The 15,121-nt window shown below is 50.0% G+C and overlaps 5 protein-coding genes across 5 annotated transcripts; 3 read left to right on the top strand and 2 right to left on the bottom strand.

Moving 5' to 3' along the window:
- Positions 1–1,470: 1,470 nt before the first annotated feature.
- Positions 1,471–3,735, bottom strand: CONPUDRAFT_165715 (uncharacterized protein). Its single transcript, XM_007770738.1, has 5 exons — positions 3,678–3,735; positions 1,938–3,621; positions 1,819–1,877; positions 1,637–1,769; positions 1,471–1,574 (listed from the first exon to the last, which is right to left on the bottom strand). The coding sequence occupies exons 2-3, from the start codon at positions 3,584–3,586 to the stop codon at positions 1,853–1,855; spliced, it is 1,674 nt and encodes a 557-aa protein (XP_007768928.1). The 5' UTR covers positions 3,587–3,621; positions 3,678–3,735; the 3' UTR covers positions 1,471–1,574; positions 1,637–1,769; positions 1,819–1,852.
- A 1,471-nt stretch (positions 3,736–5,206) lies between these two features.
- Positions 5,207–5,567, top strand: CONPUDRAFT_154155 (uncharacterized protein; the record flags this gene model as incomplete). The annotated part of the gene is made up of 3 exons (XM_007770737.1): positions 5,207–5,225; positions 5,286–5,414; positions 5,473–5,567. The coding sequence occupies 3 exons, from the start codon at positions 5,207–5,209 to the stop codon at positions 5,565–5,567; spliced, it is 243 nt and encodes an 80-aa protein (XP_007768927.1).
- A 3,211-nt stretch (positions 5,568–8,778) lies between these two features.
- CONPUDRAFT_154154 (uncharacterized protein) lies at positions 8,779–9,204 on the top strand (the record flags this gene model as incomplete). Its single annotated transcript, XM_007770736.1, has 3 exons — positions 8,779–8,842; positions 8,914–9,042; positions 9,110–9,204. 3 exons carry the CDS (start codon positions 8,779–8,781, stop codon positions 9,202–9,204), a joined length of 288 nt encoding a protein of 95 aa, XP_007768926.1.
- A 1,262-nt stretch (positions 9,205–10,466) lies between these two features.
- Positions 10,467–11,908, top strand: CONPUDRAFT_144316 (uncharacterized protein; the record flags this gene model as incomplete). Its single annotated transcript, XM_007770735.1, has 3 exons — positions 10,467–10,760; positions 10,812–11,808; positions 11,832–11,908. The coding sequence occupies 3 exons, from the start codon at positions 10,467–10,469 to the stop codon at positions 11,906–11,908; spliced, it is 1,368 nt and encodes a 455-aa protein (XP_007768925.1).
- A 158-nt stretch (positions 11,909–12,066) lies between these two features.
- Positions 12,067–13,325, bottom strand: CONPUDRAFT_137465 (terpenoid synthase). Its single transcript, XM_007770734.1, has 5 exons — positions 13,275–13,325; positions 13,089–13,207; positions 12,919–13,038; positions 12,567–12,864; positions 12,067–12,512 (listed from the first exon to the last, which is right to left on the bottom strand). The coding sequence occupies exons 2-5, from the start codon at positions 13,187–13,189 to the stop codon at positions 12,183–12,185; spliced, it is 849 nt and encodes a 282-aa protein (XP_007768924.1). The 5' UTR covers positions 13,190–13,207; positions 13,275–13,325; the 3' UTR covers positions 12,067–12,182.
- Between the last annotated feature and the right edge of the window lie 1,796 nt (positions 13,326–15,121).

The following is a 15,121-nucleotide window of genomic DNA, read 5'->3' as shown; positions in this document are numbered from 1 at the left end:
TGGTACGTACTCTCTAGCACATAGTATCTCAATTGTTGCGTTGTATACATGCCTTACCTATGTTCTTGGGTTGGACCCTGATCATTTATATTACTGTTTGATATCGCTGTAGTATAGTAGTAGTATTTGACATGTTATATCAGACAATCAAATGTGCTGTCCCATACTTCATAAAAATTGTGTGCCTCCAACTCGTAATAGCTGTGAGTACCTATATGTTGTTATCATGTGGCCTATGCTGATGGTAAGATGGCGCTTAGATTATGATAGATGTAAGTACCCATATGTTATTATCATGCCGTATCTGCTAATGATAACACGCCCCTTCGAGTAGATAATAGATTCTTTGCTATGAACATATCCCCGCGATCTTCCCTGTATGCTAAAAACGGACTTTACATGCTACTAGTGTCGGAGTCTCACCATTTCCCCGGTGTATGTTTGTCATGATCTGTAATATCGGTCAAGGTCATTTGCTTATCATTCATCCCCTCATTTAGTGATGTTGGTTAATCTATCCTTAATACCTTATCGGGGGTTCACCCTGGCCTGTCCACTCGTTGAACGTTTTCCATTTTTCCAAGTATTCATCTGAGCACATCCTGGAAGGTGGAGTACCCATCCATCCTGTTCCTCAAGAGCTCCAAAGAGCCAATGCGGAAAACGATCCGGTTCTTCCGCCATAGCCTCGACGTCCCTCTGCTTGCCCTTAGCTGCCCCCAAATGGCCTTTACAATAAGCGTCTGTGGTAACGTTCATACGTGTACAGCATGTTTTTTGGTCTCTCAATGATCCGGCGCTCAAGGACGTCTCACGGAATTCGTCATACGTGGCTGAAGATTAGGCGCCGATGCTCAAACCGTGAGTATGATTAACTTGAACAGACTTTTTATCTGATCGTCGATCGATGAGCTACAGGGAAAATGTGCAGAAGAAGGCAATGTAAGGTAAAATGACTCATGCGACTCCATTCTTCGTTCTTCGAGCGCAAGCGTTTATACTGACCCCTGTACTAATGTTTAATTCTGTCTTTACCGCTTTAGCGAGCTTCACGGTGAATCCTGCCATGACTCGTTCAGACTTGTAGCTGGAGACGCAAGCCACGAGTTTTTGGACGCAGGATTAAGTTTTGAATCCAAGCGCACGGCTCAAATGTCGCTGTTCAAGAGAATGGAAAGGAGAATTATCCTAGCATTCTCTCCAGGTCTCGTTCTTTGGATTTTCCGTCGGTCGGAGGACAGTGGTCACCCTGCGTCCACGGCGGACCATTGGTTTCCGTTCTTGCTGAGGGGAGAGGTATAAAGACGACTTAGTGTCTGTCGAACCTCTTCAGAAAGCCAGTTTTCTCTCTGAAGTACCACAAGCCCAATCAGCACAAGCATCTGCATCGATATGTCGTCTCAGCCAGGACCGCACCGTGAGTCCTGGGTTTTCTTTAAGCTATGGTCGCGGCGATGTTGATGGTCACCAGAAAAGATGGATTTGAACAACTACTGCCAAACGAAATGGAAGGAGCAAGCCAAGGATATGGTTCAATGGAACAAATGGCAGACGGGTAAAGAACATGATGCAATCTGGCATGCGACCGTCACTAGTAAGTACCCATTTTACCTTGGGTTAGAAATAGATGGCTTACTCGGCACTTTCAGTCAATGGCAAATCGTATGAGGCCCAAGGGAAGAAATACCGCGATGCGGAGGAAGAGGCTGCCGAGAAGGCCCTGAACGCGCTCAAGCTTCAGGCGGGCCAATGAGGCAAATATCTTCACCCTACATGATAACCTTCAGGCCTGCTCTTAGTATTCGCTCGGATACGTACATCTGTAGCCATAGTCACGTCGCATACTGTATCACTATGCTAGGTGGAAGCCTAATCGCCTATAACCGTGGAGGAGTCTATAAGTAAGGCTCGTGAGTGAGGTTGAAGACGAAACACACCTGAGCGCGTCTATGCTGAGTTCCGTATCGTCATCTTCATCGCCACCCTCCTCTTCAACATTGGGAGGAGATACAATTACATCTACGTCAACGCCAGTATTCTTGAGGGATGCTAGGTCATCGGCTGTGATGCCGATACAATCTTTGAGCACAAGCTTCTCCAGCATGGCGCCTGCTTGGGCTCGGGCCCGAAGACAATCCACGAGGATCGTCAGGGTTTCTGTAGGGTCCTCTTCCCCGCCCTCTGCCTGAAAGCGTATGTTGGTCAGCCACAGCTCTTTAAGCTGAGGCGCAGGGACGAAGCCGCGTTCGTTCATCGGTGTTAATGGAATAACGAAGGCGATAGGAAGGACATTATCGAGTTCGAGAACGCGTATCAGCCGAGCCTCTGCCAAGAAGGTGATCATTGACTGTAGGTGCTCTCTTTGGTTCCCGGACACGCCGTTCGAAATGTTAGCGAAGATGACTGTCGTAAGATCGAATGCGACGGCTAACTCTCCAAGGGAGCGGGAGTCGAGATCCTCTTCGTTTTCGCCGGTGATGCCACCCGAAATGAGCATAGCTGTGATTGTGCTCCTGAAGGACGCTATGGCACCCAGTCGTTTCTCCGGAGGGATACCGAAGGGAAGCGGAGGTATTTTGCTGTCATGAGCAAACGCGGTGACTTGGTCGGGGTCAGCGGTGCCCTGGAGCCATGCAGTGAGAGAAAACTGCGGCACATGCGGGTCCTCTTCCATTCCAAGACTAATGCGGAGGGCACAATGATGCGCATTCATCTCATAGATTTTAGCGTCTCCGTCAGGGGTAACGAGGTTGACGTCGGCGAGGGGGCGGAGGTGATCGATGTCGAGCAAGTCGGACTCGAGAGCGAAATACTGAAGAGGTGGTAGCTCTGATTGACCGAGCAGCTCGGCATAGTTACCCTCCGAGTCAGTCAGGTGAAGATGGGTGAGGTGAGGGAAACGGTAAATGTCGTTCTCCATCCCGGGGGACCACCGGAGGCAGTCGTCTAGCGTCAACTCCCTCAGCTCTACAGCGTTCTGGAGTACACAGGAAGGTTGTACTTTGGCAGATACCAGGTTGGCAGCGCTCAGATAGAGTCTCTTGAGGCCATCCGTGTGGTCCAACGCAAACCCACGAGGTGCAAACGGAACTCCATCGACTGATAGGAGAGCGAGGGAATGCAGTTTGACGATGTCGAAACGACGGTTGACTTCACGTCCCGGAGCTAGAGCCTCCATGATATGTCGAAGCGCCATCATATCGCCTTGAAAACGCAAGTCTTGGACCCGTCCGACATTCTTCACCAATAGCGTGATCAGCTCCTCCGCGAATGGTATCCAATGAATGCGTGCGGAAACAGTCAGGGGTATAGGACCAGCACGGTCGATCATCTCCCGCGCCCAACGTGGGTTGAAGAAGACAACGTGACTCCAGAGCCTTCGATGCGCCAGCGCAACGATTCGCCAATAGGCGCAGACCTGAGTGACATGTATCCAGTCCATGAGGCACGAACCCGTGCATTCATAGAACGGCCAGTCTCTTCCACCGTGAACGTAATCGTGGGCCTGAGCAGCGCATTCCTCGAATATGGCCTCGAGAACCTCTGCTGGGGCGGTAAAAGGTGATACACGCCAAACTGTGGTCATCTGGCGAACGCGTAAAATGTTGTCGACTTGCTGTGCTTTACGCGTCGCTAACGTGAGCTAGGTACACGGATTGTAACCAAGGATTACTTACAGGATTATGGTGGAATCGAGATCTCCAAAGCTTTTAGACGAGTCCCGATCGAAGGAAGGGACAGGGACACCGTGACGCTAAGGACAAGACTGTGGAGGACCACGAGAAAGGCCTGGCGGATATCACGGTACCCGGACCGGTGGGCTGCACAGCCACAATATGCGCGCAAGACACGCGTGCTCCTTTGCTTTTCTTTACTCTATGTTCGTTTCATCCCAGCTGTCTGCTGTTTATCTCCCTCTTCATACTTTGTGTACAACGTACCATCCAACATAGTCGACGATTGCGATAACTTCATCGCGGTATCGTGAGGACCTGCACAGCATTGCGGAGTATGGAAAGCTTCATGAGAGGTTCATGGAGCTCGTGATCGACCTCGCCATCTACGCGTCAGTGACATCTACTCGTCAGAGTGTAAACTTCCCGCTTCAGCATTCACTGACTCACCTGAGGGTGCGGTTGATTAAGTATCTCGAGCACCCTGGTTCCGGTGTCTGGCAGAGGCGTTGTCGTCGGATGGGAAGCGGATCGGGGTAGTCTACCTGGCTTCCACTTTTGCTCACGGACAGCCGATTCTTGGGATCACGGAGTGTGGCCCTCTAACTGGCTTTACCTTCACCTTGGAATCGCTGCAGCCGCGTCTATTTATCTCCGATCACCTTCCCGGCGAATACACCCCTGGCGCAGAGATGCGAACGTGCCCGGGCTTCTTTTCTGTACGACTGCGGCTTTGTCGCAGCAAAATAGTGTCTATATCGAGTAAACTGTGTAGTCGTAAGGTGAGTTCATGGCCACTCTTCCGTTTTGTTCGCTATGATTATAATCTGGAGTATCTCCGAACGCAGATCGCAGAGGTAGGGCGTTCTCGACGGGGTCTATCAAAACCCGCCACCGAGGGTGACTTGACTCAAGTTATCGATCAACGTCCTTGTATATGGTTGAGCACTACTGCTTCTGTACTGCAGACCGCACCGGTCGCATTAATCGTATGATCGCATCCGCAGAGGGTGCTCGATGCGCTTCCTAGTGAATATCTGTGACTTAGTACATCGAATACTTTCATGGTCAGCTGGCGTTAATACCTATCGGACCAACACTGAGTAATTGATAATCCTGGTGCAGAGCCATGCAAGGTAATCCATGTCCCAATCCTTTCTGTCTGCTTTAACAAGAGCGAGTTAGCGGGATGTCCTGAATATTATCACGTTTCTGTTGCGCTTACATGTCAGCACTCTTTAACAAAGTACACGGCGAATAAGATTTCGGGAACCTTTCGGCCGTTCTTTTACCAGACAGATAGAAGTCCATACCGTCCTTTAGATGATATCACGCGTCCCCGCTCCTGCCATGCGCGCATCCTCGTATGTGCTGCGGACGGATGTGGTCTATGCATATGATAAAACGCAATGCACTTTCCCTTCATGTTGGTCAGTACTTTTCTGTCTTTTGGACGATCCAACGGAAGAAATACTCCATAAGACGGGGATGCAAACGGCAGAACACAGGTCAACTACGCATCGACTACAATCATGAACACCGGAAGCCACCGTACGCGGCAATCTTTAATTTCGTGTTAGACTCACACTGATACATGTCCACGTATCGCAGACAAGATGGAATTGAACAACTTCCTCCAAGGCCTGCCCAACGGGTCGCCACTCAAGGCGTCCGGCGCAAACTGGATTGTAGGTTACACAGGCCCTGAACATGATCGTCGTTGGCACGCGGCTGTGACAAGTGAGCCTATGCGTTCCATCTGGAGGATTTGACTCAGTGGTATTTTTCATGTCAAAAGTTGCTGGGCGGACTTGGGATGCAGAGGACGGGAACAAGCGCGATGCTCAAGATACGGCTGCTGAGTTGGCGCTCAAAGAACTGAGGGGTTTCTAGACGCACATTAGCGAAGGGTATTAAGGCATAAAGGAGAGGACATGCATACCCAGATTTATGTGTAGGTGATTCGAAGAGATGGACGCCCCGTGTTACGACCTCCAGCCTTCTCGAAGACATTGAGAGAAAGGAGTATCCATCTACGGTGCGTCTATCTACGGATCAAAAGAAAGTACGGCTTCTACGCGGCAAGCTCATAAGTTTTATGAGAAGGAATTCAAGCGGGAGAAAATTGAAGCGAGCTTTGAGCGAACGTCTACTAAGATAAGATAGGGGCTTGCTTCAATTTCGGAACGTTAGGTTGGGCGGAGTTTCAAACATTGCACCACATGTACTCCTGCTGCTTAAGGACCCTCGTCAATCAAAGCTATGTATCATTCTACGGAAAAGTCGCAATATTATGACTTTCAACTTAGCAACAACTCACCTCCGAGTTCGCTCTGCTTCATAGCCGGCGTCAACGAAAACTGACTCGTGGAAGCACTGCCTTCGATAAAGTGTGTCCAGGGACACCAAGCTGACGCTGTGATTGGCCTTTCAGGTCGCGCCATGTTCCGATCTACCATTTCGCCTCGTTCAACAGCTCCCTGTCTCCAGAAGAAGGCTCTCTCGAACGTTTTTGGCGTCGATACTACTCACTTCAACTTTGTTATATTGACCTGATGTCCCCCAGAGGCTTGGGATGGAATATTCCTTGTCGGCGCCATGTCATGCATCTCTATAACCTAGGGATTTCTGGAAGTGTTAGACGTCAGAAGACGTATAACACCGTGCCCCCGAATTCGATATATACAACCAACATTTCGCACGTCAAGGACGCACCATACACAGTAACGTATGTATAAACCCCATGATACTCGCAGTTTACTTATATATCTCTTTCAAATTTCGCTGCAAACAGGCCGTGACGATCTCTCCCTTGATGCAGCCAAGACCCCGAAATCGATGTGCTATCTCCCCGATTTGCTTGGCACGTGTCTTCAGAAAGCCGTCCACAGAACATCCACTTTGCCGAGGTGCGTGGGCAGACTGAAGACTTCTTAGACGATAGCTTCTTGATCCTAAAGATCAGCTGTGAACTCCCTTTCACCTCAAATCTCTCGGCTCTTCTCTAGCTAAATATTTCGTACGCGTAGGCATGCAGAAAGCCAGCTACACCGCTGCTCGCGGCATTGCCATACCCTCAGGTGGATATCGAGGCACATCTGGGAATCTGCAACTATTTGATGACACCGCTGGTGCTATACCAGATCAAATGAAGTACCCCATCGAGTATCTTTGACGAATGGATGGTTAACACTCCCCCAGTGATGTCTAAGTGCATGAAGGAGCGCAATCCTACGTATGTCGACCTTTTCATGAACGAGGACGGGTCACATGAACGCGAACGGAACATCCATGAGCTGATTACCTTCGAGGTTCTTTCTCATTTAACGGTTTATTTTTGCTGTTAACCCTCGTCCAATCTTTGTGTACGTCCTCGTATACGGATCAGCTTAGGGACATGATCGGTCTTCTCGGGTACCCTGACCTAGAGTCTGGCAGTGATTGCATCGTCTAACGTGGAAATGAGTTTTGGAGAGTCGTGTTCAGACCGTGCCCACAACTCTTCATGTGTGCTCGTGCCTGCACAGCGATTGAGGAGCAAGGAGAGTGGGACCCTCGGAGTCATACTGCAACTCGGAGTGCAGCCGCTGGATCGATTGTATATGTGACCACTGCGATGCTTTTTTCTGACGAGGTCGAGTTGTTAAAGCGTTCTGATCAATTTTCATACAGCCGGGATGTAGCTCTGCAATGAGATGGATGACAAAGCAGACCTTCGTTAGATCGTCGTAGACCTCGGGATTGTGGAGGCTCAAAGCCTTCTTCATGAAAGAGGTTGTTTTCCTTCTTGTTTTCCTCCCGATTTTAATTCCTCTTCATTAATTCTAGCGTCCTTCACCTGCTAGCTTGCGAGACACACGGGCCGATCGCTGGTCTGAGGATAGAACCGATTCGATAATACCAGAGCACACATGGTTTGGATATTTTTTATGGATCAGCTCGATGAACGTCAGGTATCGATATACAGTATCTATGCTCATGGATATGCAATAACCCTCCGGCTTTTGCGCACCCGGACCTCTATGGACCAGTTTGACGCCTGCCATTCCCGGTCTTCTCGGGAGCTCTCTCCCTTCGACCCAACAGCGACACTTCCATTCAACGAAACGGCGTATTCCTAAGGTCAGGCTGAGATGTGTGGTCGATACAATATCCACCGACACGTTCGTTTACGCCGACGCAACTCTCCAAAACCAACACGCGTTCCTTGTGGTACTTTACCTTTGTTCTACGTAGAACCGTCACGGCCATGGCTTTCTGCCTCTGAACACGGTCTGAGACTGTCGACCGTAACAATTCAAACGTGTACTTTTGTCGATTTCATCGCAGCAAAAAAATAGTTCGAAGGGAAAGGACCGAGTCATGCACGTAATCATGAGGCGTGTGTGCAGCTCATCATCCGACCTCTTCGCTGTGGTTTTCTGAGATTTTACTCCAACGGCCACATTACAGGGCCCGCCGGCAAATATGGGCATTCTCGACGCGTGCTATCAACACTCGTCAGTGAGGGCGACTTCACGTTCTCGCACTATGCCGCACATTGGACGTCCCGTCTCGTTCCGAGGAACTTCCGAGCGACGGGGTTCCTGCGCTAGCGACCGTGCTCATCGCGGTTGACCTGCCGAAAATGTGCACGGCGCTCGATGTACACCCTAACGCCCGGCACGCGCGTTACTCCCCGCGGGCACTCAGACTTCTCACACTACGTTATCAGATAGATCTGGCACTGAATCACGTTGCTCGCTCTGGCGCTCGTCATTTACTAGTAGCCTATCCTCCTCTTGGACATGTCCTTTGAAAGTGCCGGAAATGTTAATCTTGACATCGTCTTGCTTCCTTGTTTTGTTTTGATGCCCGCCTTCTCAGTCGATCTGCGAGTTATACTAGCTCGTGTGTACCAATGCCACTGTTTGTGGTTCCGGGAACCTGGTATCCTTGCTGTTCTTTGGATGTCATGCCCATCTACTAGGAATCCGCACGTACGCTCGTATGCGTTGCAGACGGGGGTCGTTTACGGATTACATGTCCCTCTCCATGTTGGCTACTTACCAATCCGTTATTTGGACCAGCCGAAGACATAAAAACCAGCAGAGGCGAGGGCACAATGGCAGAGAAAAAGTTACCTCTACATCAAGCACAGAATACAGGCATGCCTAACGGACAGCACAGTACGCACCCAGTTCCCCCTTCTTCCGCCTCCGCCCTGGCATGTTACTGACTCGTGCTTATGCAACCGCAGACAAGATGGACCTCAACAACTTCCTACAAAGCCTTCCCAACGGGTCGCTCCTCAAGGCGTCAGGTGCTAGCTGGGGCATGGCCGAAAAAGGCCCTGACCACGACCGCATCTGGCGTGCTACTCTTACAAGTGGGCTGTGATCATTATGTCTGGAGGGCCCTGCTGACCGTTTTATCTTCTTTTATTTCTGTCCTAGTTGCTGGGCGGACTTGGCACGGAGAGGCCAGGACCAAGCGCGACGCAGAGGACGTTGCGGCGGCGGAAGCGCTCGCGGCGCTGAAGAACCAGTAGATACGCTGCACGAAGCAGAAGAGAGAGAGGCGTTGTGTCGAGTAGAGACGACGAATATTCGGAGTTGGCTGGTGGTCGGTTGGTGATAGGCATGCTCTTAGTCAGTACTACTACTTCAGTTCTGGTATAGTACATTGCTAGGTGGATGCCTAATTATGTGTTCAAGTCGTTGAGGAGACATCAGACGGAGGGCCGCGTGTGTATTGTGCTGAAGTATGGATTGTGAAGTAAGGCTTTGCGTGGTGTGTGGCTCGACGCCAGGACCGGAGTGAATGTTTTTACCACATTTCACACCAACTCATGCAACAAAGCCTCTGACAGGGACTGAAATATCATACAATTCCATATTGAAAGTCTGAAATCCTCGTAGAGGACCTTGGTGTTGAGACATTTATTATCGGAATCAATTTAAATCCTCATCCCTTTTTCTCATAATTTTTGGGAGTACTCACGTTACACAGCGTTACAACGACGACTTGACGACACTGCAGACAAACTGTCATATTTCTGTCCCAAAAAGTCCTTGAAAAAGGCGGACAGGTGAAAGCCTTTTTCACACATCTTTTGTTGTGCGAAAAGTTACAAAAAAGTTGAACTTTTGCCTCGGAGTTTGTATTTATGAGTGGGAATGGATATAAACGCATCTAAATCAGGAAAATAGATACCAAATGCGGTAACCCATACAATTTATCAGCGCAAAATTGACCCAAAAGTCGGCTAAAAGAATACCTTTTTCCTGTGCAAAAAAGGTCCCAAAACTCGGAAGAAAAAGCTTTCATCTCGCCGCCTCTTTCTCTCGATTTCATCCCAGGTAAAATCGCTGGCTGTCTGCAGTGCGACGACTCGTCGCCGACCTGAATGGTCGGACAGGGTCGGACATAGCGGAGTTTGAAGCAACCCTCGTCTTCTCGGACGTTCGAGACGGCACGGTCCTAGACACCCAGGTAATATCACGGACCTGGACAGCTCAAACAGATAAACAATCGTCTCTAGGGACAAAGTTCGCTTCAGCACCATGGCCACGGTGGGTCAGAAGGGACTGGGTCGAGCATCCGTCATTGCATTGGCCAGGGTCAAAGCGAGGGTCAAAGCGTCCGACCAGTCTTCAGCCATGGCAGGCCATGCACTACCATGGTCCAAGCGATTGCTCTTGTGTTGGCCTTTATATTTAAGCGCCCATACAACTTCTCCTGTGCTATAATTTTGCCCTCCCTCCAGCGCTAGCGCCTTTCTCTTCTCGTACCCACTTTGTGCATCACATAATGACCAGCCCCTCTCATACGCCGAGCGCGCACAAGGTTATCAGGCTTCAAGAACTCGTCGACATCATATTTATTCAATTGGAAGGAGAAGAAAACGACACCACTGACCTCCAATGCGGTAACGACATTGAGCGGATTGACTCCCAGCTGTTTCAGACTTTGGCGAGTCTTGCACGAACGAGCCAGATTTTTCGTGTGCCAGCAACTAAGTATCTCTGGATGGTTCAGTTCAATATCAAGCCCCTCCTAAAGCTTCTACCTCAGGATCTATGGGAGGAAAATAACGGGATATTCGTGCGTCTTGGTTCTTGCATTTGGAAACTGGTTAACTTCATTATGGCTTAGAAATTCTCCGGCAAGCGAATAATAACAAGGGAGGATATGCTGCGCATCAATGAGCTCAGACCACGTGTCTTACATTTGCTGGATCTGACTGGCGACGGGCTGTTCTCGGGGATCGACACCAGTTCTATGTCCGTGATCTCGGAATTTTGGCCGAAACCACTCCTCCCCAACCTAAGGACCATACGGAGCAACTCGGCACTTGACACCATCGGACTTGACCCACTGATCTATGTCGGCAGCGCTCTCTCAAGTATGGAATTTTGCTTCGGAACATGGGATGAGAGGCGTCTTCGCGCTCTGAGACTTCTGCCTTCGGCTTGCCTCAATTTGCGTGTGCTTCGTATCGGTGATTTCGACTTCGACTGCATCTACCCGGGGGGTATGAACCCACTCGTGTCCGACCTTTTGTCGACAGCCCTTCGTGGGCTCTGGCACTTGACAAGACTCGAGACCTGTCCTCCCGACCGCATGGCTATGCAGCATCTAACGCGCTTAACTTCGCTTGACACCCTTCGGTTCGAAATCACGCAGGATGACGTTTATGTTCCCGAGGGTGGCTACACACACATCTTCCCAGAAACCCTTAGGACCCTCGAAGTGATGACTAACTCGACCGAAAGCGCCTCCAACCTTTTACGGTCTCTGGTTGCCTCCCCCGAGAACCTTGAAATTGACTTCGGCTTTGGTGATAACCTCGCAGGAACAAGAGATCTCTTGTCGTTCATCCCAATGCAAATGAATAACCGAAAGGGCGGGTTGAAGTCTCTGTCCTTGCGAGCTCGCGATCAGCAATATAACCATGCAATATCGAATGGATCTCTCTGTATGATGGACCTCGAACCAATCATGGAGCTCACACGTCTGACGACGTTGGATATATCTCTAACGCCAAGAGTCAACCTCGACGACGGCGATCTATTGCGACTCGCGCAGGCTCTTCCTCTGCTCGAAGATCTCAGACTGGGTAATGGAACTCGGACAATCACCGTGCCTACTGGTTCGCTTGAAGGGATTGGGCAGCTGTTGCGTTTCTGTCCGAAGCTGACCTCGCTGGCGATGTCGATCAACGGCACGGCTCGAGTCCCACAATTTCCTAAATTCTCGCATAGATTCTTGAATGAACTTACGGTGTATGACTCGCCCATCCGAGAAGACGCTACTCAAGAAATCGCGAATTATCTCAAAAGTGTTGCCCCTAACGCGAATCTGACGATCTTTATGGGTGATTGGGATGAAGACCAGATTCATTGTTGGCGTAGAGTAAAGGAGATGATGGGTTAGTGATGGGATTGAGATATGAGGGTATATTGGATGATTCGTAATGCAATCCACAGTGTCCGACGTGTATACGGTAAAGCTGAGTTAGAAGCATCATGTACGCATAATCCGCTTTTCTCTATCAGCTTCGTTATCAAAGACGCGGTATCTGGGTATAACGAGGCTCCACTCGATGTTACCTACGAATAAGTCCACAATGCCTTGCGCATAGCGCTCAAGAGCCGGAGCAATGTCACCACCGCGCGCCGCAATCGCGCTTCTTGCGTTATTGAACCGCTTAAGAGAAGATTCAAACAATGTGGCTGCCTCATTAATGGCACCTTGAAGGTTGGCTGCTGGAGATGTGGGTAACTCCATGAGCACTGTCAAGAAGTTATGCTGGACGTCGTTGTCCTCGTACTCCTTCTTATACGAGTATAGATCCTGAGAATCACGGTGCTCGGTGACTTAATCACCATGCAAAGAGTACAAACTCACGTTGGCCATGATGACTAACTCCTCTGCCGCTTCTTCCATTGTTGTAATGCTGACATCGTCTAGCGGCTTTGGCACTTCCGGATTGACCATAGCCCAAACGAAGACGAGGTAGGGTCGTACACCGACAGATCGGCGTCGTGTATCTAGGTAAGATTCGATCGTTGGCTTAGCAAGCTCCCTTTTAGCCGTGAGCCTCTCCTCGGCTTCTTTGATGGTCCCGTCGGAGAAGTATTTGTTTGCGCTGATAAACGCGGAGCGATGGATGCTTCCTACAACATCCATAACGGGGGATACCAGGCTGGAGAATAAGAACTGAGCGTTAGGGACTCAGCAAGAGACAACAGTTACCAACGTCCGTATGAGCTTCTGGAACTTCGGAACCGCAGCTGAGGACCCTTCTGCGCCAGCCGTAGATAGTGCATACATGAAGAGATCTGCATGTACCTTGGCCCCTTGCGGGGACTCATCATCGCTAAGTCATTTAAGATTAGCCTTGACCAATGAAGCAATAAGTGAACGGACTTGATCTTATCCAGAATAATGGTCGCCATCAAGTAGTTTACGACGCCTCGGAGTGCTACAGCATCAACCTGAGGAAACAGACGCGCCGCGAACAGAGGCATATCGGCCTTCTTCGCGGCCTACGTTGCGAATAAATGTGAGTATATGCGTTTACACAAGATATATAGTAGCCTAGCGAGTGCTCACGTCTTTTTCCTGCTGACTCAACGCGCTAAAATCATCAAGCCAACGTTCGTGCTCCTCTTTGATCTTTATGAAGGCCGGGTTTTGCGGTGTACTTTTCGCAGGGCAAACGCGAAGTAAATCAGGAAGCAGGTTTTCAGGCATTTCGAGCCTCTGGGGTCAGATGGGTGCACGAGGGTTGAGACCGATGGAGCTGTCAAGGACTTTGCGGGAAAATCCAAGTGGGTCGAGAACAAGGTCAAGAAAGAGAGATATGGCCCAAGATGAGGCCGTCGAGGATGGACAGGAGGAGCACTGATTGGCCTTCGGCCTCACCGTCACACAACTCGAGTACCTGGCGTGACGTCCTCGATTGTTCGCATTGAAAGCCGTGTTTTATCCCCTTCAGGCGTTGACCCAATGATCGGCTGCTAGCGTTGATTGGGTGTGTCGCAGGGGCGACTTGTGGTTGGTCAGACTCAATCTTGGATTGAATGGCGATTCGTCACTGACCTGGTTGTTTACCCCTGTTTGCAGCCTCGTGGCCTGGTTTTTTGGCTCCGGGCGCTTAGTGCATACAACTCATTCGCTGATGTTTTCTTCGTTATCAGCTCCAATCAGCGCACGTCGCGTTCATCTGAGTTCACTGCGGTGACAACTGAAAATAAAGTGGCTCTCCTATCCGTTGGAACGGCGGAGATGCATTGATGAGGTATGACTCTCCTGACGCTGCTGTCATAGGCAGAATTAGCGTACTGAGTTCATGCTACTTGACAGTGACTATATCTGGGGTTATCTCCCCGAGCTGGCCGTCCTCTGGGTGCCCTGTGTATTATAGCGCGGACCATCGTGTGAGGTCGTCGTGAATTAGTGAATAGGGTATGCGAAGTGCCGGGTTACTGACAGTTTAGTTCTAGTAGAGCATTTCCTTCCTTGGATGTCATCACCACACGCTATGATTCCCTTCTTGGCTGCCTACACCAGTGCACATCACAATAAGAGCATAGCGTGCTCACTGTGATTGGTACCGGATGTACTAGCGTCCCAAACTCGGGTTTATTGAGGTTAATGACGCTCGTCTAGAAACCGCCGGAAGCCTCACTTTAGAGAAGGCGACATTCCAGCTCCACCCTGCCTCTCCAACTTCTACACGTTCTCGATGCGATGCCGAGTGCGCCACAGCAGCGGTTCGAAATGATTGTCGGTGCATCACGGGTTGGCTTTTCGCGATCGTTCGCGCCTGTTCATACCCCCGTATGCTTCCGGGACCAATCACGTCCGTCGCCCGGTCTTGCCCAGGGGCACGAGGGGCGATGCCCGGGCTCTCTCACGTCAAACTATTTGCTCAGGGATCGCTGCCTTTTACATTTTTGAGTTATGGTTCGCGTTCGGGCCTATCTATATACGCAGTAAGCAGAGAGGGGTTGACTCTTGCCATCATCGGTCTCACCAGCGCTAAGCTTGCCGTCCTAGCTCATTCTCAAATCGTAAAGGTGCGGTTTCTCGTATTAAGATGAAGCGATTATCAGATATTCATTGATTGTGGCAGTACTGCAGAGGTGCGTGATCAACGTGGTGCACCAGTGACTTCTTGCACTTAAATATGCAAACCTTGTTTCACAAGTTGCTCCTGCGGCGCTATGGGTGAGCACACTAGGCTATGAGAACGCAGGCAATCAAACTCTGACCTGTACTAGGCCTTCGACTACCTTTTGACGCTCGATGACGAGGTGCGCCTAACAGGACATGTGTTGTTGTACCCCGTTTCTGAATACTCGCACAGCTGGAGATAGTATGGAAGGCAAAATCGTGGAGCTATACACATGGTATCTTCTTCATCGTGAGGTACCTGCCTGTGATTGGTTTCTTGT

Source organism: Coniophora puteana (genome assembly GCF_000271625.1).
Source record: "Coniophora puteana RWD-64-598 SS2 unplaced genomic scaffold CONPUscaffold_6, whole genome shotgun sequence".
NCBI classification, from domain to species: domain Eukaryota; kingdom Fungi; phylum Basidiomycota; class Agaricomycetes; order Boletales; family Coniophoraceae; genus Coniophora; species Coniophora puteana.
Note: the sequence above shows the minus strand (reverse complement) of the source record. Positions and strands in the feature narration are given on the sequence as shown.

Excerpts from the sequence above, each read along its gene's own strand:
- CONPUDRAFT_165715 (XM_007770738.1), bottom strand. The coding sequence starts at position 3,586 with ATGACCACAGTTTGGCGTGTATCACCTTTTACCGCCCCAGCAGAGGTT. Across the intron at positions 1,878-1,937 it reads CTCAGCATAGACGCGCTCAG|GCGATTAGGCTTCCACCTAG; the intron begins GTGTGTTTCGTC and ends CCACGGTTATAG.
- CONPUDRAFT_137465 (XM_007770734.1), bottom strand. The coding sequence starts at position 13,189 with ATGCCTCTGTTCGCGGCGCGTCTGTTTCCTCAGGTTGATGCTGTAGCA. Across the intron at positions 13,039-13,088 it reads ATTATTCTGGATAAGATCAA|CGATGATGAGTCCCCGCAAG; the intron begins GTCCGTTCACTT and ends TAAATGACTTAG. Across the intron at positions 12,513-12,566 it reads AGTTAGTCATCATGGCCAAC|GATCTATACTCGTATAAGAA; the intron begins GTGAGTTTGTAC and ends CGTGATTCTCAG.